Genomic DNA, 26214 nt, shown 5'->3' with positions numbered 1-26214 from the left:
GGAAGGCGCCAGGGGGCGGGGCCGCTGCTCCGCGGGGGGTCTGAGAGGCGCCGGCGGGCGGGGGAGGAGTTCTCTGCGGGGGGAGGGGCGCGGGGCGGGGGTTCTCTGCGGGGGGAGGGGTCAGGCTGACCCCGGGGCCCGCCCTTACCTGGGCTGCAGCGGGCGGAAGCGCCGCGGGACAGGCTGGGAGTTGTAGTTCCCGACTCTCCCAGAGCGGATGGGGGGGGGGTTCCGCACGCGCAGAGGTCACCGAGCGGCGTTTCCCAGAGCACCTGGCACGTGACCCCCCAGGCGTTGGGCTCCGGCAGCCCCGCCCAGGGCCGGGGGCGGGAGAACGGGGCTGTGAGCAGCTGCTGGGCATGCGCAGATCCCTGCTGTTCCCTGGCGCTGCGGGGCTGGCCTGAACAGCGGGGTCTGTGCCAGGGAGACCCATTAACCCCCCAGTGCCCGGCCCGGGCCCTGCCCCGTTGGAGCTGCCCCGGATCCGCCCCACGCTGCGGAGCTGCAGCCTCCAGGTACCGGAGCGAGCCCCGGGGGCGGGGCCGGGCGGAGACTCTGCCCCAGTGTCCGGGGGGGGGGACCCGGTATCTCGCAGCGCCGGGATCTGCTCCCTGGAGCCCCACGGGGGGAGGGGACCGGCCCCACTGCGGTCCCTGTGTGGGGCTGGGCGGGGGCAGTGAGACGGGCTGGGGGGAGGCCTGGGCAAGGGGGCGGATGGAAAATGTCTGTGCAGCCCGGACATGGCCGGGGGAGGAGAAGAGCCGGTGATCCCCCGAGGAGCGGGGAGAGAAGGGGGGGCTGAGATCCCCTCGGATTTACCGCTGCCCCCTCCCGTGGGGACCCCCCATCCTCTCCAGCCCTGCCCCCCTTCTCTGTAGAGAGCAACGAGCAACATCCAGGGTGATCCACCCCCCCTTTCCTTTCAAATCCCTGACAAGTTCTCTGTTCTCCTCCCCCGATTGTGCCCCCATTTTCCCTCCACTTCGCCAGTGGCCAGGTTTTGGGTGATTCCCCCCCCCCCCCCATTTTTTGCTGCAGTGATTTGTCTTTGTTTAGGAGGGAAATCGGTCCCCTGAGTGATTTCTGAAATAGGCAGAGGCTGGGAGAGCCCTGAGACAGGGATGTGCTGGGCTGGGCTGGCCTCTCTCTGCTGGCAACAGGGCATGGGAAGGCCCAGGAAGGGAAGGGAGGAGCAAGTGTCCCCCATGGAGACTGAACAGCCCCAGGTTTCCCAGTCCCAGCTACTTCTCCCCCAGCAGCCCCCCCACCGCCTGCTAGTCACATTCCCAGACCCCACTGCCAGCTCTCCCCACAGCCAGTGACCTTCAGACTCCAGTCCCACTTCTTTGCCCTGTGAAAGCCACATCACCCAGGGCTCCCTGCCGGCCATGTGAATATGCTGCAAGAAAAATCCTCCCATTCTGTTGTCTGAATATCACTGTATAATCCCCTCAAATTTCTCCTCTTTTCTCTTGAACTGTCGAATGGTGACATAAAATCTCCCCAGATGTTGGTGCTTGTCTCTTATATTGGCAAATATTTAGTTTGTGCCCCATTTTCTCCTCAGGTCTGAAATTCTGATATCAAATTCTTGAAAAATTTCCCGCTTTTCTCCCCAGGTGTCTGACTGAGATCAGGGCTCTTATCGTATGTGGCCCAGGCCTTGCCTGAGATCAGGTGCCCCAGTGTGCCGGGCACTGCACAACCCCTGACCAAGTTTGGGACACTCATTGTGCCAGGAACTGCACTGACCCCTACAGACAGCAGGGACCTTGTTGTGCGGGGTGCTACAGTGACCCTGACTGAGCTCTGGGCCCCTGTTGTGCCAGGCCCTGCATGAACACAAAGTGAAATCAGGCTCCCGTTGTGTCAGGTGCTGCAGAGACGGCAAATAAAATCAGGGACCTTGTTGTTCCTGGAGCTGTGGAGACCCCGAGTGAGATCTGGGCCCTGTTCCGCCGGGCGTCCTGGAGACCCCGAATGAGATCTGGGTCCTGTTCCGCTGGGTGCCGCGGAGACCCTAAGTGAGGTCAGACCCCACTATTGTGACAGGTGCTGTGGAGACCCCAAGTGAGATCTGGGCCCTGTTCCACTGGGCGCTGCAGAGACCCCAACTGACATCAGGCCCCCCATTGTGCCAGGTAAAACTGAGACCTGGACTGAGATCACGGCCCCCCTTGTGCCAGGCAGTGCACAACTGCGGCCCAGATTTCTGCCTCCATTGTGCTGGGCACTTCAGAGACCTCGACTGAGATCTGTGTCCCCGTTGGGCCTGGCACTGCACTGACCCCAACCGTGATCATGCCCCACCACTGTACTGGTCACTGCACAGACCCTGACAAAGATCCTGGCCCAACATTTTGCCAGGCGCTGCAGGGACCCCAAACAAAATCAGGGATCCTGTAATGCTGGGAGTTGCAGAGCCCCCGACTGAGATCAGGCCCCCTGTTGTGCAGGGCTCTGCACAGACACTGACCAAGATCAGGGTCCCCCTTGTGACAGGTGCTGTTTTCCTCCTACCCACTGTCTACTTGGATTGTGATCTTTTGGGGGCAAGGACTGTCCCTCTCTGTCTGTGCCATGCGCAGCACAATGGGGACCTGATCTCCACCAGTGTCTGCAACGCAAGGCACAGTTCATAGACTCACAGACTTTAAGGGCAGAAGGGACCATCATGATCATCTAGTCTGACCTCCTGCACATCGCAGGCAAGAGAACCTCACCCACCCACTCCTGTAATAGCCCCCTAACCTCTGGCTGAGTTACTGAAGTCCTCAGATCATTATTTAAAAACTTCAAGTTACAAAAAAATCCACCATTTACACTAGTTTAAACCTGCCAATGACCCGTGCCATGCTGTTGTGCCAGGCCCTGCATCAACACAAAGTTTAAACCTGCCAATGACCCATGCTGCAGAGGAAGGCGAAAAAACCAACCCCAGGGTCTCTGCCAATCTGAGTCTGGGCAAAATTTCTTCCCATCCCCAAATATGGCAATCAGTTAGACCCTGAGCATGTGGGCAAGACCCAGCAGCCAGACACCTGGGAAAGAATTCTCTGTAGGAATTCAGAGCCCTCCCCATCTAGTGTCCCATCACCGGCCTTTGGAGATATTTGCTGCTAGCAGTTGCAGACTGACTACAAGCCATTGTAGGCAGTCCCATCATACCATTCCTCCATGAAGGTATCGAGCTCAGTCTTGAAGCCAGTTAGGTTTTTTTGCCCCCACTGCTCCCCTTGGGAGGCTGTTCCAAAACTTCAGTCTGACAGTTAGAAACCTTCGCCTAATGTCAATCCAAAACTTGATGGCCAATATCCATTTGTTCTAGTGCCAACATTGGTGCTTAACCTAAATAACTCCTCTCCTTCCCTGGTATTTATCCTTCTGATGTATTTCTAGAGAGCAATCATATCTCCCCTCAGCCTTCTTTTGGTTAGGCTAAACAAGCCAAGCTCTTTGAGTCTCCTCTCATATGGCAGATTTTACATTCCTCGGATCATCCTAGTAGCCCTTCTCTGCACCTCTTCCAGTTTGAATTCATCCTTCTTAAACATGGGAGACCAGAATGGCCCACAGTATTTCAGATGAGGTCTCATCAGTGCCTTGTATAACAGTACTAACCCTTCCCTGGGTCTACGGGAAATACCTCCCCTGATGCATCCTAGGAGTGCGTTAACCTATTTCACGGCTGCATCACACTGGGGGTCCGGGGCTCTGATAGTTTGGGATGTTCCTTTTCCCATAGTCAGTTCTTTCCCTTTATTGTTTTACCACCACCACCCCCACCCCCCGTGCCCAATGTCACTCTCTTCTTAACTTGCTTTGGTTATTTCAGTTCTAGTTTTTAAATGGGATCTAATAATTGCAAAGCTGAAAACGATACCTAGTGAAGGTCTGCTGTAATTACCTATAGCATTTTCTGGCGGGGTGCATAAAGCAATGTCAAAGAGCCAAAAGCGATTTTAGGGCGAAAGGGCTCGTCGGGTGTTTGCTCTCTAGGAAGCATGCCACCGGCCAGGGCTTGCAGCCTTTCAGGAGTGGAGCGGTGGGTTGTATTTAGTAATCTCAAAATAAAAGGTTAAGACGGCTGGTTCACAATATCCAATGAGATCTTGCAAACAATTATACAAATAGACTCTAACGCTATTTAAACAACATGGTATTGATACTGATTCAAAACTAAAATTAAAATTACGAGATAAATGCATGAGAAATGAACTGACACCTAATTTCAATTTCTTAATGCCTGAAATTTTGACACTCACTCACACCAGCTTTTTTTTTAAAAGCGATGCACAGCACACAGTCAAGTTAATTCATGAAAGCATGCCAATTATTGACTGCTTTGTGTTGCATAAGCATCTGATTAAACAGCTAATTCAAACTGTACCACTGTAAATGGAAGTGCATCAACACAGCTTAGCTCCAATGTGTTTAAATGTGAATGAAAAGTTTCTAAATTAAATACATGGCAGGATGATAAACCGGGGGAAATTACACAGAAGAGCCTCTACCCAGTCCTGTTCACTTCTTGTCCCAACCTCCCATGAGTTCTGGCCTCTTGGTGAACTCAGCTCCCAGCCCCACATCAGCTGTGCCCTCTCCCAGCCTAACCCGTTTCTACTGCAGTTCTTCATCCCCCTTCAACCCCAGGCAGGGGGTTGGCGCTGCAGCCCCTAATCACTGTCTCACATACTGGGGCTATTTAGATTTCAGGGAGCGATTTATCAGTTACTGACCCTGGAAGGTGGGAGAGAGGAGAGGCTGAGAGGGAGTTTGCTCCCCACACTCTGTAGGGCCATGTTCAACCCTGGTAACCTCCATGTTACCTCATCCTCCACCACCCTCCCCCATGTGTCTCTGCTCATGTGTCAGTGTGTCACCTTCTAATCATAATGCCACTGGCCTCAGCAGAGCTCCCTGACAGGAGCTATATCACGATGGGGTTACGGTACTGAGAGTAAAATACATCACAGGGAAGGTGCAATTATCCTCAAAGGAAGCACTATAGTCCAGGAAGTGAAAGAATTCAAGTATTTAGTTACTTAAAAGTATGCTTGAAAGGATTGGATTTTTATTAATAAATTGCAGTAAATGTTGATTTCACTGTACACGCACACAGATGAAAAAAATTTATATAGGTAAAATACAGAAATGCTTCTGGAGAAAGTTGAGTTTGATTTAAGGATATTTACACTGTATATTTTGCATGTGACATTGACAATTAGTGTTTGAACAGTTATAAAGATTTGGCTTTGGGAATCTCATTTACTGTAATTAAATAATTGTTGTCTGACCACCCCCATAACTTCCCACAGCTCTGAACGTTGAAATCGTAAACATTGAAAAAAGGGCTTAAAATAAATATATCATCTATTGAAATTAAAAAAAGAAATCGACAAAATGAATGTTGCTAAACCCACTGAACAGCAATTGCAATATGCTAGGGGATGGGATTTCACAGCTAAGGCACCCAACCTTATTTCTGCCCTATAGTGACACCAGGCAATCGCCATAAGGCTACGAATAAGGCATGTTAGTGTATAAAGTCCCAGATTAGATTATGCCAATTTGTAAAGACACATGAGATCTCTCCCTCAGGGTATCACCTTCACTGGGTTGTTTCTTTTATTGGTAATTCCCAGAAGTCAATAGATAAATAACGTTCTATCCCTTATGAAGTGGCCATTTCGGATTTCTGTCGAGTGTCTACTATTTTGCACTAGGGGTCAGGTCCTTGGAAAGACGGAACCTTGGTTTCATTTTAACTTGTGCATGCCCAGCAGCTTCCGGAATTTGGTTCAAAGTATTTCCATGTTTCCCTGGCCTGTTCTTAAAAGTGCTGCTAGAGAAAGTGGGGAGGGGCAGGAACTCACTGCAGGATCAGTAGCTGAGTCCCTTAGATATTTATAGCTCATCGGAAGAAGGACGGGGATTGGTGGGTTTCTGGGGATTTAATAATAAACACACAAATATCGTCGTTCTTAATGAATTTTCATCTTCTAATTCCCATAACCCAGTAATTATCCCTGGCTGCCCCGGGGAGTCTGGGGAGGGAGTACTAGTAAACTCCTGGGGCCAGTGTGGAACCTAAGGCATAAGGATCTTTCTGTGGCCGGCTCAAAGTCACCCAGCGTGAAATTCACTTCAGTGGATAAATCCTTAGCTGCTGGGCTCTGCCGAAGGGTTGGGGGGGTGAATTCCATCCCCCATTCCTGGGCATGGACACCCCTCCCCCCCCACAATCCTCACCCCGATCTCAGACACTACCCCAACCTTCCCCTGCAGTGATGGACCCACTTGATGCTGCCAGATCCATCTGCCATGGGACCTAGAGGGGGCAGAGGCCCAGCTCCAGAACTGCTACCCCTGCTCACAGCCACCATGCTGTGCTGGGGTTGCCCTGGCTTTCCAATCTGCAGATGGGTCCAGCTGTTTGGGGACCCTGCCCATGCACCCACCACACACAAACTTCCTCACAACACACATCCCAGGATGGGGAAGGACCATCAGGGACTGGCTGCAGCCTCCCCTTGCTGCTGTGAGAGGAATGGGGTGGTCCCTCATATAGGACACAAACATACCCAGGCGCAGAAGGGAAATGTAGTTTTTTCCAGGGGCTTATAAATGTTTGCTTTAGAGTCCTGAGCTCTGTCTTCCTGTTTGTCTCCTTCTGCCACTTTCAGATCTCTTGGCAAGACAAGGTGGGTGAGGTCATTTCTTTTAGAACCAATTAAAAATCCCTGTCTTTGATATCCTGGGACCAACATGGCTACAACAACTCTCTTCCCTTTGTACCCCCTCCCACTTTCACCTCCCCCTCAGCTGAGACTGTCCCATGTAATGGGAAAATAAGGGTTCAGTCCTGTAACTGGATTGGGTCGTGCCAGCACTGACGGGAGTGAAAGCCTGTGTGCATTAATGACAGCAGCAGGTCTGGGACTCAGAGACATAGAGAGAAGAGATGGGAATGAGCAGGTTATGTTATGTGCAGGGTGTGAGTTACTCAGGCGGTAATTCTGCGCCGCTGCATATGCATAGAATTCACGTCCAGCGCAGAATTTCCTTTTTTTGCCTGAAGAAGATACATTCTGTCTGAGAAGTGCTGCAGTTCTGCCTTTCACCCACCAGAGGCCCCTGTGCACCAGAACAGCCAGCTGAGTTCATCTTGGTGGGAAATTGTTGCCCTGAGCTATACCCCAAATGGGAAGAGAGTTAGTGGGTGCAACTTGGGAGAGTCCTGAGATACAGCTGCCTCTGGGGGTGGGGACAGAGTGGTCATTCTCTACTCACAAGGGGGTGTGGAAGGGGGCACAGGAGGAGCATGTGTCCCCCATGGAGACTGCCCAGCCCCAGGTTACCCAGTCCCAGCCGCTTCTACCCCCCACCATACCCCCAAACCTTTTCACCCCTCCAACTATCAGCTGCCAGTCTTCCCTCGCTGCTATCCCTTCCTGACTGGCAGAGAACCTCTAAGCTCTAGCCCCTTCAAGTTGCCTTGCCCAGGGCTTTGCTGCCTGTATAAATGGCAGGTAGGGATGTGTATTTGCTGAACATTCATCTAGTCAGTGTCACCTTCATTAATGCAGAGTTAAGGTTGCCCAGCAGTATGTTGGGCCCTGCAAGTGTCAAACCTCTAAAAACTCGAAAATACAGAGCTAATGTACATGTCAATGCAACCTTAACTCTGCCCCCTGGAGGTGGCAACAGCCACTAGGCAGTATCTGCCTCCACTCCAGCTGCACTCCCTGTGTTAGGTGTAGCTGCACTGAAAGGTAGAAGCATTAGTTAGAACAGCTTGGTGGTGGTGTGATTGTGATATGAGAAGATCTGGGTCTTAGTCCCCCAAGTGTGTGATGAAAGGAGAGAGGTGCGTGTGTACCTTGAGCTTCCAGTCTGTATCATTTCTGCACTGAGCTGTGCATATTGTCAGGAGGAAACAGGAGACTGTTTGCCTTGGGAATGGTCAGCAGTGAGATAGGCACACAGACTGCTCTCAGATCCTAACGATGGGTAACTGAATGTAGAATGTTAGCTGGAACTTCTGCAAGTAAGGATGAAAGAGTTGTAAAAGGGATGAAGAGGTGTTCAGTTGACCAAGTGTGCGGCTGTTTCTGGGGAGCAGATTGTGTCTGAGTGTAGAACAGGTGTCAGTAGCTCCTGTACAACGCAGCTCACCTAAAACCAAATTCCATCTTAGCAAAGATAAAGTGCTTGATTCTGTGCCATGGTTGTCATTTTCCCTAGTACTTTAGTGATGGGCACTATCTCAAATGGCCTATCACACATAGGTGTATTGTAGGAGTAAAGAAAGGGTCATTGCTCACGTGGGTCAGAATTAGGATTACATTGGTGTGTACCTTATCTCTGCATTTCCTGACTATTACAAGTTTGAGTTTTGCTGATCTCTCTTCTGGAGGGGCACCAGACAGCTCCAGGCAACCTTAATTCCTGCGTTCATAAAGTTTTTTGTAAGTGAATTTCCTAGCTTTTTGCACAGAGCGATGTTGGCTGGAGGAGTTAGCAGCCCTATAGGCAGTTGTGGGTCTCACACAAGTTTGCAATCAGGGGCACAGAGAAGTGCAATGACTTACCCAAGGTCACCCAGCAGGCCCATGGCAGAGCCAGGAATAGTCCCCATCCAGTGCTCTCTTCACATAGTTGCTGGGTGATTCTGAAATGCTCCCCCCTTCTCCTATACTTTTTGTTACGGTGGAATGGGAATAACGGTCATGCTACAAATGTTTCTCTCCTTCTCCACTTCCTCCTCCTGCCACCATTTCCAGCTCGGCCTCTCCTTCTTGTCCATCCCCTCCAGCCCTCTCTTAGCACCATAGGAGCTAGTAGCTGTCTCCTGCCCTAGGCTGCTGCACACGTATTACAGGCAGCAGCAGCATACGGTCTGGCACATGCCACCTTGGTGATGTAGCCTGAGCTGGGCCCCTCACTGCTACTTCCAGCTGGGCCCCCTGCGCCTATCTCTGCCCAGTCTGCCCTGCCTCCAAACAGGCCCCCTCCCCTGTACACTCTGGCCTGCCCTCCATACCATACACGTGTAACATGTGCCTTTAAACTATTCATATTTTGGATTTGGGATGATTAAATTTGTGTTACTTTCAGTTCCCCCTCACCTCAGTTTCAGGTGTTTGGTGGTGCCCCGATGGTTTTCCATGGATAGTTTGGGAGGGAGCAAGGCTGGTCACTTGAGCCTTGAGTTACCTTGCAGCTGACTAGTGAGGAGTGACGACTCCCTCTTGGGTGGATGGGCCGATCCCGGGGCCTGTTACCTCTCGGTGATTGATTTTCCATTCCAAGTCCATAAAGTAGATTTTCAATATAAATGCTTTGTTCCTTACATGTGACCCATACGTTGATCTCTCAGTCATTACGAGTCTTGAGCAGTTATGAGCTTTCTGTAGACACCTCACATGACCATCCTCCAAGAGATGTTTGCTGTGATGGGTTTGTCAGGTCTCAGGTGAGAGCTGCTGGCAAAGGCCAAGTGACCCTTTGCCAAGGGATCTCTGTGTCACTGTCTGATCCCTTTAGGCCAGGGAAAGGACGACTTTCTGCCAATGGCCTTTAGGACGGGTGCTGAGTTCACTGCAGTGCCCCTTGTCCCCTCTCCATTTCCCTTCTCGGTGTGCTGTCTGGGACGCTGCCCCGCTTCCTGCTCCACAGGCCACCCCGTACTACTCCATGTGCCAGGCTGCTGGCAGCCCCCCAGTGAGAGGCCATCCAGCCTATCAACCTGGTGCCCAACTGCTGGGCCTCAGGCCTTCTGGGGTGCACCTCTGTGAGTCCCATTGCCCCCTGCCCCAGGGGTGCTACAGGGGCATGTCCTTCTAGTGTGTCAGGGCTCCACCCTCTGGCTGAGGCCTCGGGGCACCTTCTTCCTCTCTCGGGGTACCAGGTGAAACAGCAAAAGAGCTGACTGTTAGCAAACAAGGGTAAATAAAGGAATGAAATAAAAGAAATGGGGTGGGGGGGGACTGTGGACAGATCCCATCAGGATATGGGCCCCTCTTATTTCTGGGGGCCCTGGGAGCATCTCAGTCCCCTGCAGAGTTTACTGGGTCTTCAGCGCAAGTTTCAGCCTGCTCCCCCTTTGAGCTCTGGGGATTCCCATCCTCCCTCGGTGAAGGCCAGAGCCCCAAATGCTGCTAGCCCTCTCTTTGGGGCTGGAGATGCTCCAGAGACTGTTCCCTTCCTAGGGTTGCTCCCCTCTGAGTAAAGTAGGTCTCTCCTGTTAACTCGTGCTCCAATCCTGGCATGGTTTGCAGGTGTGGAGGGGCTGGGCCTGTCCAGACTAAAGCAGCAGTTTAACCCTTTCTCTGCCAGCGTGGGCTTTATATAGCCCTTCACAGGCACCCAGACACAGGGAATGGCCCCCTATCAACCCCATGCCTGATGTAGTGAGGCAACCCACTGGCAGCATTGCCTTTAAGGGTGCTGCTCCCTCCTGCTCCCACTCCCTCCCCTTCCCCTTTACTGCCACCACAGTGCCTGTCACCTTCACTTCCTGAGGTGTGTTATGTTATCCCTTTCCCTAACCCGCCCCCCGGGATCCGTTGTGCACCATCTGTCACTCACCACTGTCTCCGGAGACAAGGCAGGTCCTAGGGCGCAGGTGATGCTATGCTGGAGAGCCATCATCACTGAAGGGGTGTCAGCCTTGACCCTCCTTGAAGGTTGCCGGGATGCTGACGTGCACTGGCGGCGAACTGGGGCTTGACTGAGTCCATGGACCATTTGGCCCACACTGTGTCACTGTAAAGCCTGCTCTGCATTGCTGCCAATTGCTGCTGGTGGCATTGTGCCCGTTAGTCTCTGTAACTCTGTCTTCAGTGACTCGAGGGCATGAGCACCAGCCTCAGGCAGACTGGGAAGAAGCAGGGCACAAACCCCAAATTGGTTGTGAGGTCTATATGGAGATTTCACCAACCAAGTATTCAGTGTAAACGCTTCAGGAACTGTAACAGCATTAACATGGAATCACGGACAGTCCCCTTGGGTCATCTCATATGTCTCACCACCCAGGGGAGCCTACCTTTGTGACAGATGGTCCCGTACACCAGGGGTTCTCAACCTGTTTCTTTCTGAGGCCCCCCCAACATGCTATAAAAACTCCACAGCTCACGTGGGCCACAATAACTGGTTTTCTGCATACAAAACCAGGGCTGGTGTTAGGGGGTAGCAAGCAGGGCAACTGCCTGGGGCCCCATGCCACAGGGGCCCCCACAAAGCTACATTGCTTAAGCTTTGGCTTCAACCCTGGGTGGTGGGGCTCAGGGCCCCAGACTTCAGCCCCATGTGCTGCGACTTCAGCCTTCTGCCTTGGGCCTCTGTGAGTCTCATGCTGGCCTTGCTTGGCAGCCCCCCTGAAACCTGCTCGTGGCCCACCGGGGGCCCCAGACCCCTGGTTGAGAACCACTGCCTTACACCACGAATCTCAGCAATGTTCAGGTTACTGCCAGTACCAAAGAACCAGTCACTTAGGTTAATTGAATCTAGATCTCACAACAAAGACAACACTTGTAGCCAGTCCTGTAATAATCAGTTCCTTCTGTATGGGGTTTTTATCTCCTTCCTGCCATGTCCTCTGAGCTGCAAACTCAGCTAATGGGAAGTCAAGAGCACAACAACGGTGGTTTGCCTTCTTTAACATCCCATAATACTCTATCTGGTGTTGATGGACCTTTCCTGCCAGGCAGGGTGTAATGCATTCTGTTGCCAATCAGCACTTCACATAGGTAAAGTCTCTCTCCTGTCGGGTGATTTACATAGCCACAGAGGCTCACAATCCAACTAGTCAGATGTTAACCCAGGCAGCAACTCACAAGCATTCAATCAAGTCTAAACACTAAACACATTCTTATCATTCTAATACCTGTTTTAACAATACTAGCACAGGTGAGACAGACTGATTCCAGCTATGCATTTGTCCATGTTCAGTTAAGACATGGGGGCTTTTGCAAGAGCTAACACCTCATCTGCCAGTGTCACAGGCAGGATGGGCAGGGATGGTGTCTCTAGCCTCTGTTTGCCAGAAGCTGGCATGGGTGACAGGATGGATCACTTGATGATTACCTGTTCTGTTCATTCCTTCTGGGGGGGCCTGGCATTGGCCACTGAACTAGATGGACCATTGGTCTGATGCAGTAGGCCATTCTTATGTTCACAGTCTCTATCAGGAGTATCTACTAATTTGGACTCACTGGGGAGCCACAGAAAGAAACAAGGTGCTGAGGCAAGAAGGCCCTCTCAGAGCCCTTGGGGTCACACTTGCCAAAAGCTAAAACTAGGCCCATCCCATGAAAGGGGGCACTCCCAGGAGAGACTGTATAAAGGCTGGAGCATCAAACAACTTTGTAAACCTGAGACAGCTGCCTTGGGGACAATGACAGGGAGCATCCCCCAAAGTGACTTCTTTGTTTCTGCTCTTCTCTGGCCTTTGGTTCATAGAACTGGAAGGGACCTCGAGAGGTCATCTAGTCCAGTCCCCTGCACTCAAGGCAGGACTAAGTATTATCTAGACCAGTGGTCTCCAAAGTGGGGTGCGCAAGAGGATCCTTGGGGGTGCGTGGCAGGAGGAGCGCTTTATTTTTTTTATTATTATTTTTTTGCTTCGTCAAGCGGGAGTCCGAGCTGCCTTTTTTTTTTTTTTTTTTGCTTCGGCAAAAATGGTGGAGCCGGCGTGGCAGTGGGTGCGTGCCATGCCTGACAGGTGTTTGTCCAGCCTTCTCTTAAAAATCCCCTGTGATGGAGATTCCACAACCTCCCTAGGCAATTTATTCCAGTGCTTAACCACTCTGACAGTTAGGAAGTTTTTCCTAATGTCCAACCTAAACCACCCTTGTTGCAATTTAACCCCATTGCTTCTTGTCCTATTCTCAGTGGTTAAGAAGAACAATTTTTCTCCCTCCTCCTTTTAACAACCTGTTATGTACTTGAAAACTGTGGTCATGTCCCCTCTGTCTTCTCTTCTCCAAACTGAAAAAAATTGGGTTTGTTTAATCTTCCCTCATAGGTCACGTTTTCTAGACCTTTAATCATTTTTGTTGCTCTTCTCTGGACTTTCGCCAATTTGTCCACATCTTTTCTGAAATGTGGAGTGGAAGAATTACTTCTTGTGTCTTGCTTACAACACTCCTGCTAATACATCCCAGAATATTTGCTTTTTTTTTTTTTTTTTTTTTTTTTTTTTTTTGCAACAGTGTTACACTGTTGACTCATATTGAGTTTGTGATCCACTATGACCCCCCAGATCCCTTTCCGCAGTACTCCTTCCTAGGCAGTCATTTCCCATTTTGCAAGTGTGCAACTGATTGTTCCTTCCAAAGTGGAGTACTTTGCATGTTTTCTTATTGAATTTCATCCTATTTACTTCAGACCATTTATCCAGTTTGTCCAGATCATTTTGAATTGTAATCCTATCCTCCAAAGCACTTGCACCCGCTCCCAACTTGGTGTTGTCCTCAAACTTGATAAGTGTAACAGGGAGACTCTGTTACTGGGCGAGTTTCACCATGTCTCAGAGGGTTACACCCTGGTGTGAGGGGGCTAGGCCTGTACTGGAATAAGGTCACTCTGTTCTTCACAGTGTGGCAGAACCTAGACTGTCCGTTAGCAGGGAAAAATCTGGGGGGAATCGGCTTCTGGAATGGACAAAAGCCCATCTGAATTCTCTCACGTTGCCCTTCTCTCCCTGGCAGGCTACAGAATAATGTCCACGTTTCACTCCAGATCCTCCCATCCTCCCAGGGGGAAGGAAATGGCTGCAATGGAGCTGGCTCAGGTAAGGGATTACCAGGGAGCTGGTGGTGGATTCTGCTTGGAGAGAGAGGAGCAGTAAATGCATAGGAGGGTGGGAGCTGCTGGAGGTGGTGGGAGGCAGGAAATATCTAGGGTGAGAAAGGGAGGGGTCAGAATATGAGAAACCTGCTGAGACTTGTGTAATCTAGGGTGTGATGGGTTGTCACCCCCGGGGTGCAGTCTAGGGGGCTTCTGGGAACTGCTGTGCCCTCTAACCCTCAAGCTGGGCTGGCCCTTCTCACACTGCTTTGCTGGATATTCAGCCAGCCTCTCCAGGCCTTGTTATCACCCAACATGACAGCAGGTGGCGCCATACACCCAACTAAGCTACCTGAATGCTTTACCTAAGCCACTCAAGGACAGATAGAAGACAACAGCCAATTTCCCAGCTCCCCAACCTTGCACACCTGCTGTAGTAGAAATCCAGAATTATACCATCTTATACTGCATAGGGATCTGTATAATGTAAGCCCATTAATATAGTTTGCCTTCCCCTCGATATGGGAAAGATATGCACAACAAGCTTGTGCTAACCAAGCTGAGATTTTCCCCAGACACTTCACTCAAAATATACTGGTTAAGATAAAGCATAAAACAAGTTAATTAACTACAGAAAGATAGATTTTAAGTGATAGCAAACAGATCAAATCAGATTACTTAGCAAATAACCAAAAACTCAAACTAAGGCTAACATACTAGATGGATAGAATTTGAATTAGCAATTTCTCACCCTGACTGATGATACAAGCAGTCCACCAAGTTTCCATACACAAGCTAGAAATCCCTTTACCCTGGGACCAGCATTTCCCCCAGTTCAGTCTTTGTTCCTCAGGTGTTTCCCGGAGTTCTCTTGTCTGGGGAATGAGGCCAAGAGATGATGTCACACCCCACCTTATGTAGCTTTTCCACATAGCAGGAACCCTTTGTTCCAAACTCAATTCCCAGTCCAGTTTGCAGAAAAATACAGGTATCAAAATGGAGTTCAGTGTCATGTGATCTGGTCACATGACCTAGCATGCCTTGCTGAGTCATAGTAGCCATGATTCATAGGTTGGCTGAAACATTCACAGGAGGGCTAAGCTCTTCCACGGTCCATTGTCTTTGTAGATGAGCCATGAGTGCTATCTGGCTTCCTCATTGTTGTACCTGAAAGATTAGTTGTTGGTGTTACCCAGAGTAAGCACATTTGAAATACAGATACAGAGTCAATATCCATAACTTCAGATACAAACATGATCCATGCACACAAATAGGATAATCATATTCAACAAATCATAACTTTTTCAATGACACCGCACATGATGCATCTTTCACAAAATGCATCATAATTATGTCCTGATCATATTATAATCATACCACTATGTTGAATATGTGGTGTAGTGTCAGGGCCTAATTTCAAGGCACAGGAGTTGGGAATGGAACTTCCCCTCTTTGTGGAACAGGAAATAACTCTCCAGCCAGGGCTGGGAAAACTTCCCAGACTCCCAGTGCTGGAGCCTGAATCCACTCACACTTCATTAGTTACCACCACCCCCAATCTTTGTGGCAACTGCAAACTTTATCAGTGATGATTTTATATTCTCTTCTAGGCCATTGATAAGAATGTTAAATAGCACAGGGCCAAGAACCAATCCTTGCGGGAACCCGCTAGAAGTAAATCCACTCGACCATGATTCCCCATTTACAATCACAGTTTTTAATCTATTTAATGTATGCCGTGTTTATTTTGTATCATTCTAGTTTTTTAGTCAAAATATTGTGCTGAACCAAGTCATATGCCTTACAGAAGTTTAGGTACCGAACTTTTGATCTCGTCCAATAACGATATCCAGTTAGTTTGATAGGATCTATTTTCTCTAAACCTTTGTTAATGGGTACTAATTATATTACCCTCTAATTCTTTATTAATGAAATCCAGTATCGGCTGCTCCATTATCTTGCCCAGTATTGATGTCAGACTGACACTCTTATAATTAGCTAGGTTTATCTTTTACACTTTTTAAATATTGGCACAGCATTAGCTCTATTCCAGTCTTCTGGAATTTCTCCAGTGTTCCAAGTCCTAATTAAAATCAACATTAACAATCCACCACGCTCTTCTACCAGGTCTTTTAAAACTCTTGGATACAAGTTATCTGGACCCTCTGAAGTCAACATGTCTAACTTTAATAGTTGCTGTTTAATGTCCTCGTGAGTTATTGTTGGACTAGAAAGAGTGTCGTCGTCAACGTCTTATGATATGAGTACATCATCTGTTTTTCGCCAAATCCAGGAGAGAAATATTTATTTAACACTTTTGCATTATTTGTGATAATTCTGCTGTTTCTGTCTAGTAATTTACCACTACCATTGTTAGGATTAATTTTGTACTTAATATACTTTTAAAAGCTTCCTTCTTATTTTCATTGATTGATAGCTTCCCTTATCAATTTTCTACAATTCTGACCTTCTAGCTTATATTCTTTACTATTGACTTCCCCTTTCTTCCATATATTTTATTTGGAGAGTGTTGGGATTCCTACCAGGGAGCCACCAGCATGGTCCAGAGATGGCCCCATTTCCTATATCAAGCTCTGGCTAGTAGGTATGTGAAGACCCTGCCTCCATCTGTCAGCTGGGAGACATAAAGGTTCTCTCTTTCTACCCTCTGATGCCTTCTTGCTGCTCTAAGCAAGGTGGGGTGGGACTCTGTTAACATGTGCCTCCCGAGCTTCCATTTACCTGGGGCTGCTGTTCCGTGAATAGTGGGGCTGTGACTGGGGCAGCAGATACTGAGTGTTGGACTCTTGCTCTTTCAGGAGCCAGTGACTTTCAAGGAGGTGGCTGTGGATTTCACCAGGGAAGAGGGGGCTCTGCTGGACCCCACTCAGAGAGCCCTCTACAGGGATGTCATGCAGGAGAACTATGAGACGGTGGTCTTGTTGGGTAAGGAGTCCTGTCCCCTCGGTTATTAGAAGCTGTGGGGGCTCTAAAGAACCTGAGTAGTAGTAACTTTATACCTTTATTCGTCATACAAGTTTTGACAAGTTTTCTTGCCCCCCCCTTTTTTTTTTTTGCCTCATCTCCTACCCACTAGTATAATTTTTGGACATGTGCCTTTTCAGTGCTGTCAGTCATTTTAAAATTGCATTTAATGTATCCTTATTGGATACATTAATAACTGTAGCTTTCATGCCTTTCTCATTTTAAGAGGAAAATATGCTGCCTGTAGAATTCTAAATTGAGTAAATAGGTGTATGACTCATGCATAGCTTGTGTGACAGTCAATGAGCTCCGCGTTTGATACGAGAGTGTATAATGTTACTTTTCAGGACCCCACGGGTGAAGGGAGAACAGAGCCATGGGAGGGGAGGAGAAGAGGGGCAGTAGATAAAATTCTGGGGTGCCAGGACATGGGGAGGGTGTGTGCAGGATTAGAGCTAAGAAGCAGCAGGGAGGGAGGAGCTAGTGAGAGATGAGGAGGGAACACGAGAAGTTCCCAAGGTGCCGGGAGGTGGTGCCGGCTGAGAGTAATGGGAAGAAGTGGAGAGGAGTGTGGTTCAGTTTCACTTCATTATACATTTTTCCCTCAAATATTATTTTAACTCCTGACCTCCCTCTCCCCCTCATTATCCTCCTTCCTCATATAACCTCCCCATCTCTATTCACAGCGACCCTGGCCACCGATCCTGAGTCCTTGCTGCATTCCTCCCTCCCAGAGCAGGGCCACTACCCTGGCACAAATGGACACTTTGTTGATGATGTCACAGGGTGGTAGTGTTGCCTGTACAATTTTTACACCTATGTATTGGGGTACAACTTGACCTTGTACATGGCTGCTCAAAGTTAATTGAGAAGATGGAATTTTGTTAAACACACAGAAACTTGATTTAATGCAGACCGTTATAATTGGAATCATAGGCAAGGATCAATACACATAACGACAGACTAAGATAAGTACAGTAAAGAGGGTCTTGTACTGTGCATACTTACAAGTTATGGACACCATTGGAAACAAAGATGGAGGGGCAAGGGAGACCATCAGAAGGGAGGCCCTGCTTCAGTTTACACTGTCTCAGGGACCCGACAAAATGAAAAAATGGTAACTAAGAGAGGTATTTTATCTGCTTTCTTAGGGTAACAGGATGGCTATATACCATATCTGCTCCTTTACTCTGATTACAATAATGTCAATAGCTGCCCCAACCCATATGTGGCCTTTGGGAAGTCCATAATTAAACATCAAGCATTACTACTCATGATTTACATCACTTATTTATTAATAATTCCAATATATGAATGCAGCTCAACTGCTGAGATACTTCATAGCAACCTAATTTCTAAAGCCCATCCCAACTTCCTTCTTTCAGAATCCTGTGGCATATTGCACCTGTTTGTGGTTCCTTGTTAGTCTCTCGAAATGAGGGTGCAAAATATCTGACCTGGGATTCTCTCCTTAGGCCTATTCCAGTAAATCCCACACTTCAGCATAGCTGCTCCCCAAAAGCCTCAACCTAATAAAGTCCCTTAACTGTAGCAAGATTAATAACCCATTTATCTATGTTCACCTCCTTGCCCCTCCATGCATGTTCCAAGCTAATAAGCAATACTCTAATAATGACGTTTTACCTCTAGCGAGTATGAAATTGCCCATGAGACTAGGTCCTAGATCATAAAATCAGGTCGGGGTCAACAGGAGTAAGAGTTTGGAGAGAATCTTGTCCCCTCTCTCTCCATCTGCAGCAGCCACAAGCTGTCTTCCCTCCAGGCTCCTTGGATCTTTGAGCCTGTCCCTCCTAGGTTGCGTGGCCCAGTTCTTGTTTCTTACATTCTCCTTTTCCAGAAGAATTAGAGGCTGTTGCTCCTGAATTTTAGGGTTTAATTCCCCAGCCGTCTCCAGACACTGGGGGAGTTTAATTCTCCCTCCGATTACACCTGAGTCACTAGATTTTCTAATTCCCCCAAATGTGCTTTTGTGATGTCACAGTTCTGGGGTAGCTAAACCTTAGACCTGCCTCCACGGTGTGCTCAAGGAATGGCTGCTCAGGTATCAGGCCTCTAGCCAGCCCCTGTCTATGGGTGGGGACCCACACGCCTCTCCTTTTTGACCAGGGTTTGAGGATTGCAGCTTGTCCTCCACTGTGTTCACTGTACTAAGGCTTTCTCTCCAGAGGCTGTGAGCAGTGTGTGTGAGATAGAGGTGGGAATTTTGGTGATACTTGTATGATGCCAATACACACCTCAGTTTCCCTCTGTGATGGGGATTGCTATGATTATAAAGAGAAGGAGACATGAGGTGTGTTGTCACGTAGCTATTATGGGGTGATATGAATGGGTTATTAAGGACTGGCTGGGATCAACCTACATCAACGGAATACCCGACAGAGACAAGGAAATAATTGTCACCTGTCCATGGGAGGATATCTGCTTGGCTGAGTGAAGCATACATGGGCTCATGTTTTTGGGAGCAGGAAGAACTGGGCTCACAGATGCAGAAAGCTCTGCCGGAGCAAAGACAAATGGACAGGCACAGTGAAAGGAAACCAAACTGTTTTCTACAGCAGCAGGGCTCAAGGGCATTGGCCAATATGGACTATATTATCGTCTTTGCTTCTCTGTGCTAAGCTAAGGACTTTCCAATACTGTGTTTCGGTTGAGTCTGCCCAGTGTCCCAACAAAAGCTTGCTCCGTGCATTGAATGAGGAACAGTCTGTCTGAACAGGAGTGTTGTTCAGCTGGACCTGCTGGCAGAGCTCACAGGTTGAAATAGGAGTGTTGAAGCCAGCGGCTCAGTCTCAGGTGTTGAACCTACATGGCTTATCCTTGTGGAAGAGTGGAACCCCTTGGGGATGTAGTGCATTCAAGGGGCACCTCCCAAGGACTGTTTAAAAGCCAGGGCATTGCACAGATCCTGTGGATCCATGACAGTGTGCCAGAAGTTAAGCCTTATGGGGAAAAGATAGAAAACAAGAAAAGGATCTAAATGCGTATTTACCATCGCCCCCTCATCAGTCCTCGTGGGAATCCCTGATCGGTTCCAAAGTGTATTAAAACCTTCCTTAAAGGCTTACCTCTTGGTTATCAGGTCAGGTCAGTTTTGTTAGATGGATTTCACTTCACCCTCCCACTTTCCTGGTTCTTGTCACACAGACAGAAACAGCAAAAGACCAGAAGTCCGAAGCACAGACAATGCAATGTTTATTGGGGTTAGTTTCCAAGCAAGCATATTCACAAAGCCCTTCACACTAGTTGGGCTTATCTCTGTACGCCAATAGAGTCTGTTCCCCAGTGTCCCCCTTTCCAGCTCTGATGCTGCAAAGCGTTTACCCTGCGTCCCCCTTCCCAGCTCTGAATCCGCAGAGCCTTGCCTATGTCCCTTTTCCCCATTCCCTGTTCCCGTTCCCCCCTTAACAAACATGATTCCAATTTCCTTTCCCCCTCCTGGCTGACCCCAGTTTATATAGTAATATTCTCAGCTATACCTGAACCAGTCATTTTACTGAAATTTAACTAACAAATTCTAACATATTGTAACATAATTTTCTAACCAATTATATCCCAGTACCCTAATTAACTTACACCTAGCAAAATTAATTGTACAGCAGACAGAAACAATTAGAGAATCAGACAGATTAACAATAGAAAAGTGGGGGCCATAAAGATAAAATATACAGAAATGAGGGTTTCACAGCCACAACCGTTGAGAAGGGATTTCTTGCCAGACAGATGCTCTCTTAAGATCTGTTTCTTTATCAGGTGGTGATGGGCGCTATCGGGACAGGATCATCTTCCTAACAGCCCAACACCACCTTATTTCAGTGTGACTGGTTTGGGAGGTGAGGATGTGACCCTACGCTTCCCAGCTTATGGCTGTCCCTGCTGCTTAGCCAAAGAAAAAGGCCTCAGACTATCCTAGTGAGAGAAGGCCCAGACACAGGCAGACTGTGATTTTGATTCTTTGTTTTTATACCCCTGTAACTAGCTAAGTGATAAAAATACACCTAAGATCTTAGTCTAGGCTTCACAGGTAGGCCTGAATATCTATATTCTAACGGTGGGTTCTACCCCTTCCCCTATTTTGTGTCTGTCTTGTCTCTTTAGATTGTAAATTCTTCAGGGCATGGGCCATCTACTATTCTGGGTTTGTACTTTGCCTAGCACAATGGGGACCCACTGTTAGTTGGTTCTTAGGCACTGCGGTAATGAATATGATTTATAATAATAATAATTCTCCTGCCACTTTGAGCCAAAGGAGATGGCCTTGGGATGTTACAGCTTAAAAATGAGCTGGGCTTAAAGCCATGGAATATTCTTTGTGACAAGTATCCCACAAACTCCACTGATCTCTCTTCTTTTCTTTGCCTTGAGTAGAGTTTCCAGTTTCCAAACCTGATGTGATCTCGCGGCTGGAACGAGGGGAAGAGCCGTGGGTCCCACACCTCCCGGGCTCTGAGAAAGAAGTGCTCCCGAGAGGTGCCTGCACAGGTGAGTGTAGTGGTTCCTTGCTCTCCCGCTCGGAGGGAGGCCACTTGGTCTAGTTGCCTTTGGGCTTGTCTGGCCAAGGCACAACTGCAGAACAGTCTAGGGCCCCTGTCTCCACCCAAGGTGGAGCAAGGCCCCCCAGGTCCTCTCGATCCCAGCCCCACAAAGTCACGGCCAGGCTTTAGCCTGGGCTTGGGGAGGCTCAAGCTGCCAGCAATTAAACAGTCTCAAGTCTGGCTTTAGCCTGGGCGGGGCTCAGGCAGCCAGCAAAGCAACAGTCTATAAGGGAGCTGGTAAGGGAGGCTCCTTCTTCAGAGCAGGAGCTTCCCTGCACAGTGTAGGCAGACGGCCACCCCGGGGTGGGGTGGAAGGGGGATGTGGGCCCACCCTACTCCACCACGTCCCAGCCCAGGGCCCTGGCAGAGGCAGGATTGGCTGCCCCTGCGTCGGCGGGGATCCAGCCGCAACACGCCAACTGGCCCACACACGGCTCCACGGTTGGCTGCTCTGTGGCTGCCCCTAGGCCACTTCCTGCCTCCCCAGGGTTTGGTACCTCTCTCTTCCAGGGCTTCTCAGGCTCCTCGCAGTACACCCGCAGCTGGTAGTCTGGGCCACTCCTCGTCGAAATCTCCCACTTCTGTGGCTGTGGACAGCCGGAGTGTCCTTCTCCTCTGGGGATTCTGCCCCAAGTGGGCTGCAGGGCCTGCCTCTTATACTTCCGGCCCTGCCCCGGCATTTCCGGCAATGGGGGCAGTGCAGGCTAGGCTCGGCCCACCAAGTGGAGTGTAGTGGTCCCTCGTTCTCCCGCTCAGAGGGAGACCAGTCGGCCTCATTACAGTGAGGAATTGGTTAAACCAACTCAAAAACTGACTACAGGAAACATTTGGGATGCCCTACAAAGACCTTGTGAGCTCTCCAAGTTCAGGATTGTTCCCTGCAGATGTGGAATCATGGCAGATGTCACTCATGGCTTCCCACCTATTCTGACTGACAACTTGCAGCAGGTGTCTCCCCTTTCTTGCTTTCCTCTGAATGGTCTCATGAGATACAGACCAAAACTGATCCCTTCCTCTCTCCTCTGGGGAAGGGTTTGGGGAAAATCAGCTTCTGATAGGTTTGGTCTCTCCCGCAAGTATTTTGGTTTGTTCATTCTTTTTCCATTCCTCTCTCTGAGATTTCCTTTCTCTCCGGCTCAGGGAGTGACCTATGTCTGGATTCTCTCTGTCTCCCATCAGGTGATGGGATGGTGAGTGAGAACGAGAAGGAGAAACCCCAGCAGGAAGATGCTGAGCAAGTAGAACCACATGGAACGTTATCAGGAAGATCCAAAGGGAATGTTTCCGGGAGTTGTGCACTCCCAGAAAAAGCAAAAGCCTGTGAGACTCAGCACAGGCCAGAGGAAAACTTCAGTAGCCACTCAAACCTTATTACACGCGAGAGAATCAACTTGGAAGAGACACGCTACACATGCCATAAGTGTGGGAAAAGCTTCAATCGGAGCTCAACCCTTCTCACACATTGGAGAACCCACACTGGCGAGAAACCCTACACGTGCTCTGAGTGCGGGAAAAGCTTCAATCGGAGCTCTGCCCTGATCACACATCGGAGAATCCACACTGGTGAGAAACCTTATGCATGCTCTGAGTGTGGGAAAAGCTTCAGTCAGAGGCCACACCTTACCGCACATCAGACAATCCACACGGGTGAGAAACCTTATGAATGCTCTGAGTGTGGGAAATGCTTCATTGATAGTTCAACCCTCATCTCACATCAGCGAATCCACACAGGAGAGACGCCCTATACGTGCTCTGAGTGTGGGAAAAGCTTTAATCAGCACTCACACCTTATCACACATCGTAGAATCCACACAGGAGAGACGCCCTATACATGCTCTGAGTGCGGGAAAAGCTTCAATCAGAGCTCAAACCTTATCAAACATAGGAGAATCCACACGGGTGAGAAACCTCATGGATGCTCTGAGTGTGGAAAACGCTTCATTCATAGTTCAGCCCTCATCTCACATCAGAGAATCCACACGGGAGAGAAACCTCATGGATGCTCTGAGTGTGGGAAACGCTTCAGTGATAGTTCAGCCCTCATCTCACATCAGCGAATCCACACAGGAGAGAGACCGTACACATGCCAGGAGTGTGGGAAAAGTTTTAGTCGGCGCTCAGCTCTTATCACACATAGTAGAATCCACACAGGAGAGAAACTCTACACGTGCTCTGAGTGCGGGAAAAGCTTCAATCGGAGCTCAAACCTTATCACACACAGGAGAATCCACACGGGTGAGAAACCTTATGGATGCTCTGCGTGTGGAAAACGCTTCATTCATAGTTCAGCCCTCATCTCACATCAGCGAATCCACACAGGAGAGAAGCCCTACGCATGCTCTGAGTGCGGGAAAAGCTTCAATCAGAGCTCTGCCCTGATCACACATCAGAGAATCCACACAGGAGAGACGCCCTTCACATGCTCTGAGTGCGGGAAAAGCTTCAATAAGAGCTCAAACCTTGTCGCACATAGGAGAATCCACACGGGTGAAAAACCTTATGGATGCTCTCAGTGTGGGAAACGCTTCATTGATAGTTCAACCCTCACCTCACATCAGCGAATCCACACAGGAGAGAGGCCCTACACATGCTCTGAGTGTGGGAAAAGCTTCAATCAGAGCTCAAACCTTATCAAACATCAGAGAATCCACACGGGAGAGACGCCCTTCACATGCTCTGAGTGTGGGAATAGCTTTAGCCAGCACTCTCAACTTATCACACATTGTAGAATCCACACAGGAGAGAAACCCTACACATGCTCTGAGTGTGGGAAACGCTTCAGTTATAGCTCAGCCCTTACCACACATCAGAGAATCCACACGGGTGAGAAACCTTATGGATGCTCTGAGTGTGGGAAACGCTTCATTCATCGTTCAGCCCTCATCTCACATCAGCGAATCCACACAGGAGAGAAGCCCTACGCATGCTCTGAGTGCGGGAAAAGCTTCAATCAGAACTCTACCCTGATCGTACATCAGAGAATCCACACAGGAGAGACGCCCTTCACATGTTCTGAGTGTGGGAAAAGCTTCAATCAGAGCTCAAACCTTATTAAACATCAGAGAATTCACATGAGAGAGACGCCCTATGGATTATCTGAGTGTGGGAAAAGCTTCAATCAGAGCTCAAGCCTTATTAGACCTCAGAAAATCCACATGGGAGAGAACTGTAATAAATGCCTTGACTAGGACTGGCCAAATAATTTTTTGTTTTTAAATCTCATTTTCTAATTCCCATATAACGATCATCGAAGAGAGACTGACTGCCAGGATCCCAGGACTGATCCCCCTCTGTGGAATGAAGCACAACGGCGAAAGGCTGTGTAGCCTTCACTAGTCTCCTTGTACCTGAAAAGCCTGCTAGCCTGAAGTGCTGGGCCATCTGTCATTACCTGGTACCTCAACTGCAGCTACAGTTCCTACTCCATGTGACTCCAAAGCCGAAGAGCTGCAGAGATCCAACACCTTGTAATCTTTGCAATTTATTTTCCTTTTTCTATTTTTGTCTATTGTTTTTTATGGACATGGAGCCTTCCAGCCTTTCTATTCGATTGGGGTGTAACAGTGTGGCTCAGTGGGTGTGAGTGTGTGAACACTGAAATCTACACAGGGAAGATGCTAAGAATAGTTCCCCAAATCTTAATAGCCTTAAAACTCTGCCCTATGAAATGACTTCAGGCATGCTCCTTTCCCTATGGAAGCATTGCAAGGAATTGAGCTGTCAGATGTACATTGTTCAGCAAGAGCTGTTTGAAGTTCTTTTACTGCTGTCTCTATAAGGTCTGTCTGTGTGTTTTGGGGCGAGAGGGTGAGGAGAAGTATTAGCGACACAATAGTGAAATCTAAGGAGAAAACTAATGAGCTTTGATGCTGTGGGCTAAATGTAAGCAATAATTCGGTTTTGGTATTGAAATATGCAGCTGGCTAAATCTGGAATGCACTGCCTTGGCGAAAATCTCTGGGGTTTCGTCATCACTAAATATGCACCTGCCTCCTTGGGTTGCTGTTTTAGGATTTATAAGGGCTGATTTTCTGCTGTATTCATCTGATGGTTTGACTAAATTGATGACTTGATTCCAACACAATATCCTTGTTAACTCATTGATTTACTGATTTGACCTGAACTTTCTCACTGTATTGTTTAACCCTTTGTTAGCTGAGTAGTATTTATAGTCATTTAGCCTTAGTGTTGTGTGTTCTTGGTTTTATTTGTTCATGTTAATAAAACATGTAACTAGTATCTTGAGTCATTTCTTTCAATAAGCAACAGGGGCTGGAGCTGTGGAGAATGTGAACGGAGATCAGCCACTCCCCATCTGAGCCTTCTCAGAGTCCTCTAAATTAACACTGTGTTTCCCAAAGGGCAGCAATGGAGGGGGATCTATCTTAGCTCCAGCTGTGTCCAGGTGGGGAGGGAGAGCTCAGATCATCACAAGGGAAAATAAGCTCCCCTACCCAGGCTTTCAGGAATTTGGGGAGGGGGTGCAGCATGTCTGAGTGAGGAGAGATCAGTAAGGTGGGGCTGATCTGAGTAGGGGGTCAGGGGTCTTGCTCTGCAGTCACTGTCATGGCCATGCCCAATCCTTACCCCAGTCTGGTTTGCCCAGGGGTTGGGCCTCGCCAGGCCAAGACGGGGGTTGGAGCTCTGGTTGGAAGGGCTGTAAAAGGTAGTGAACAGCCTGTAGATTTCAGCCAGCAGGGTGTTAACGGGACGTTGCTGAAAGAGGACAGGATGAAGGTGGTGCGGGCAACTGTAACTGCGTCTCCTGCTTTTCAGAAGTTTGAGTTTTGCAGCTGTAGAGGTTCTGCAAGGGGCTGATATTGCACCAGACAACATTAACTCTGCATTAAGGAAGTGTTTTGCCTTTTAATTAATACTGCTC

General features: G+C 48.8%; 2 protein-coding genes across 9 annotated transcripts in view; both read left to right on the top strand.

Annotated features, from left to right (window-relative positions):
- The window catches only part of LOC135976036 (nascent polypeptide-associated complex subunit alpha, muscle-specific form-like), a 1165876-nt gene that overhangs the window by 598497 nt on the left and 541165 nt on the right, over positions 1-26214 (top strand). The gene's annotated exons all lie outside the window — the stretch shown is intronic.
- Positions 110-25567, top strand: LOC101945713 (gastrula zinc finger protein XlCGF57.1-like). Of its 8 annotated transcripts, none has more exons than XM_065569494.1 (6): positions 225-515; positions 13716-13798; positions 16323-16399; positions 16614-16740; positions 21166-21279; positions 22473-25567. In XM_065569494.1, exons 4-6 carry the CDS (start codon positions 16707-16709, stop codon positions 24518-24520), a joined length of 2196 nt encoding a protein of 731 aa, XP_065425566.1. In that variant the 5' UTR covers positions 225-515; positions 13716-13798; positions 16323-16399; positions 16614-16706; the 3' UTR covers positions 24521-25567. The 8 variants fall into 8 exon arrangements, with proteins under 8 accessions (XP_065425565.1, XP_065425566.1, XP_065425567.1 ...); XM_065569495.1 differs by having other exon boundaries at positions 228-515; positions 22512-25567; XM_065569493.1 differs by lacking the exon at positions 16323-16399 and having other exon boundaries at positions 110-515; positions 22512-25567.

The sequence above is a fragment of the Chrysemys picta genome, chromosome 16 (genome assembly GCF_011386835.1).
Source record: "Chrysemys picta bellii isolate R12L10 chromosome 16, ASM1138683v2, whole genome shotgun sequence".
Classification (NCBI taxonomy): Eukaryota; Metazoa; Chordata; order Testudines; family Emydidae; genus Chrysemys; species Chrysemys picta.
This window is presented reverse-complemented; position numbering and strand designations above follow the sequence as displayed.

Coding starts and splice junctions, on each gene's coding strand:
- LOC101945713 (XM_065569492.1), top strand. CDS start 13,727: ATGTCCACGTTTCACTCCAGATCCTCCCATCCTCCCAGGGGGAAGGAA. Junction 16,741..21,165: donor TGAGACGGTGGTCTTGTTGG/GTAAGGAGTCCT, acceptor TGCCTTGAGTAG/AGTTTCCAGTTTCCAAACCT. Junction 21,280..22,472: donor CCCGAGAGGTGCCTGCACAG/GTGAGTGTAGTG, acceptor TCTCCGGCTCAG/GGAGTGACCTATGTCTGGAT.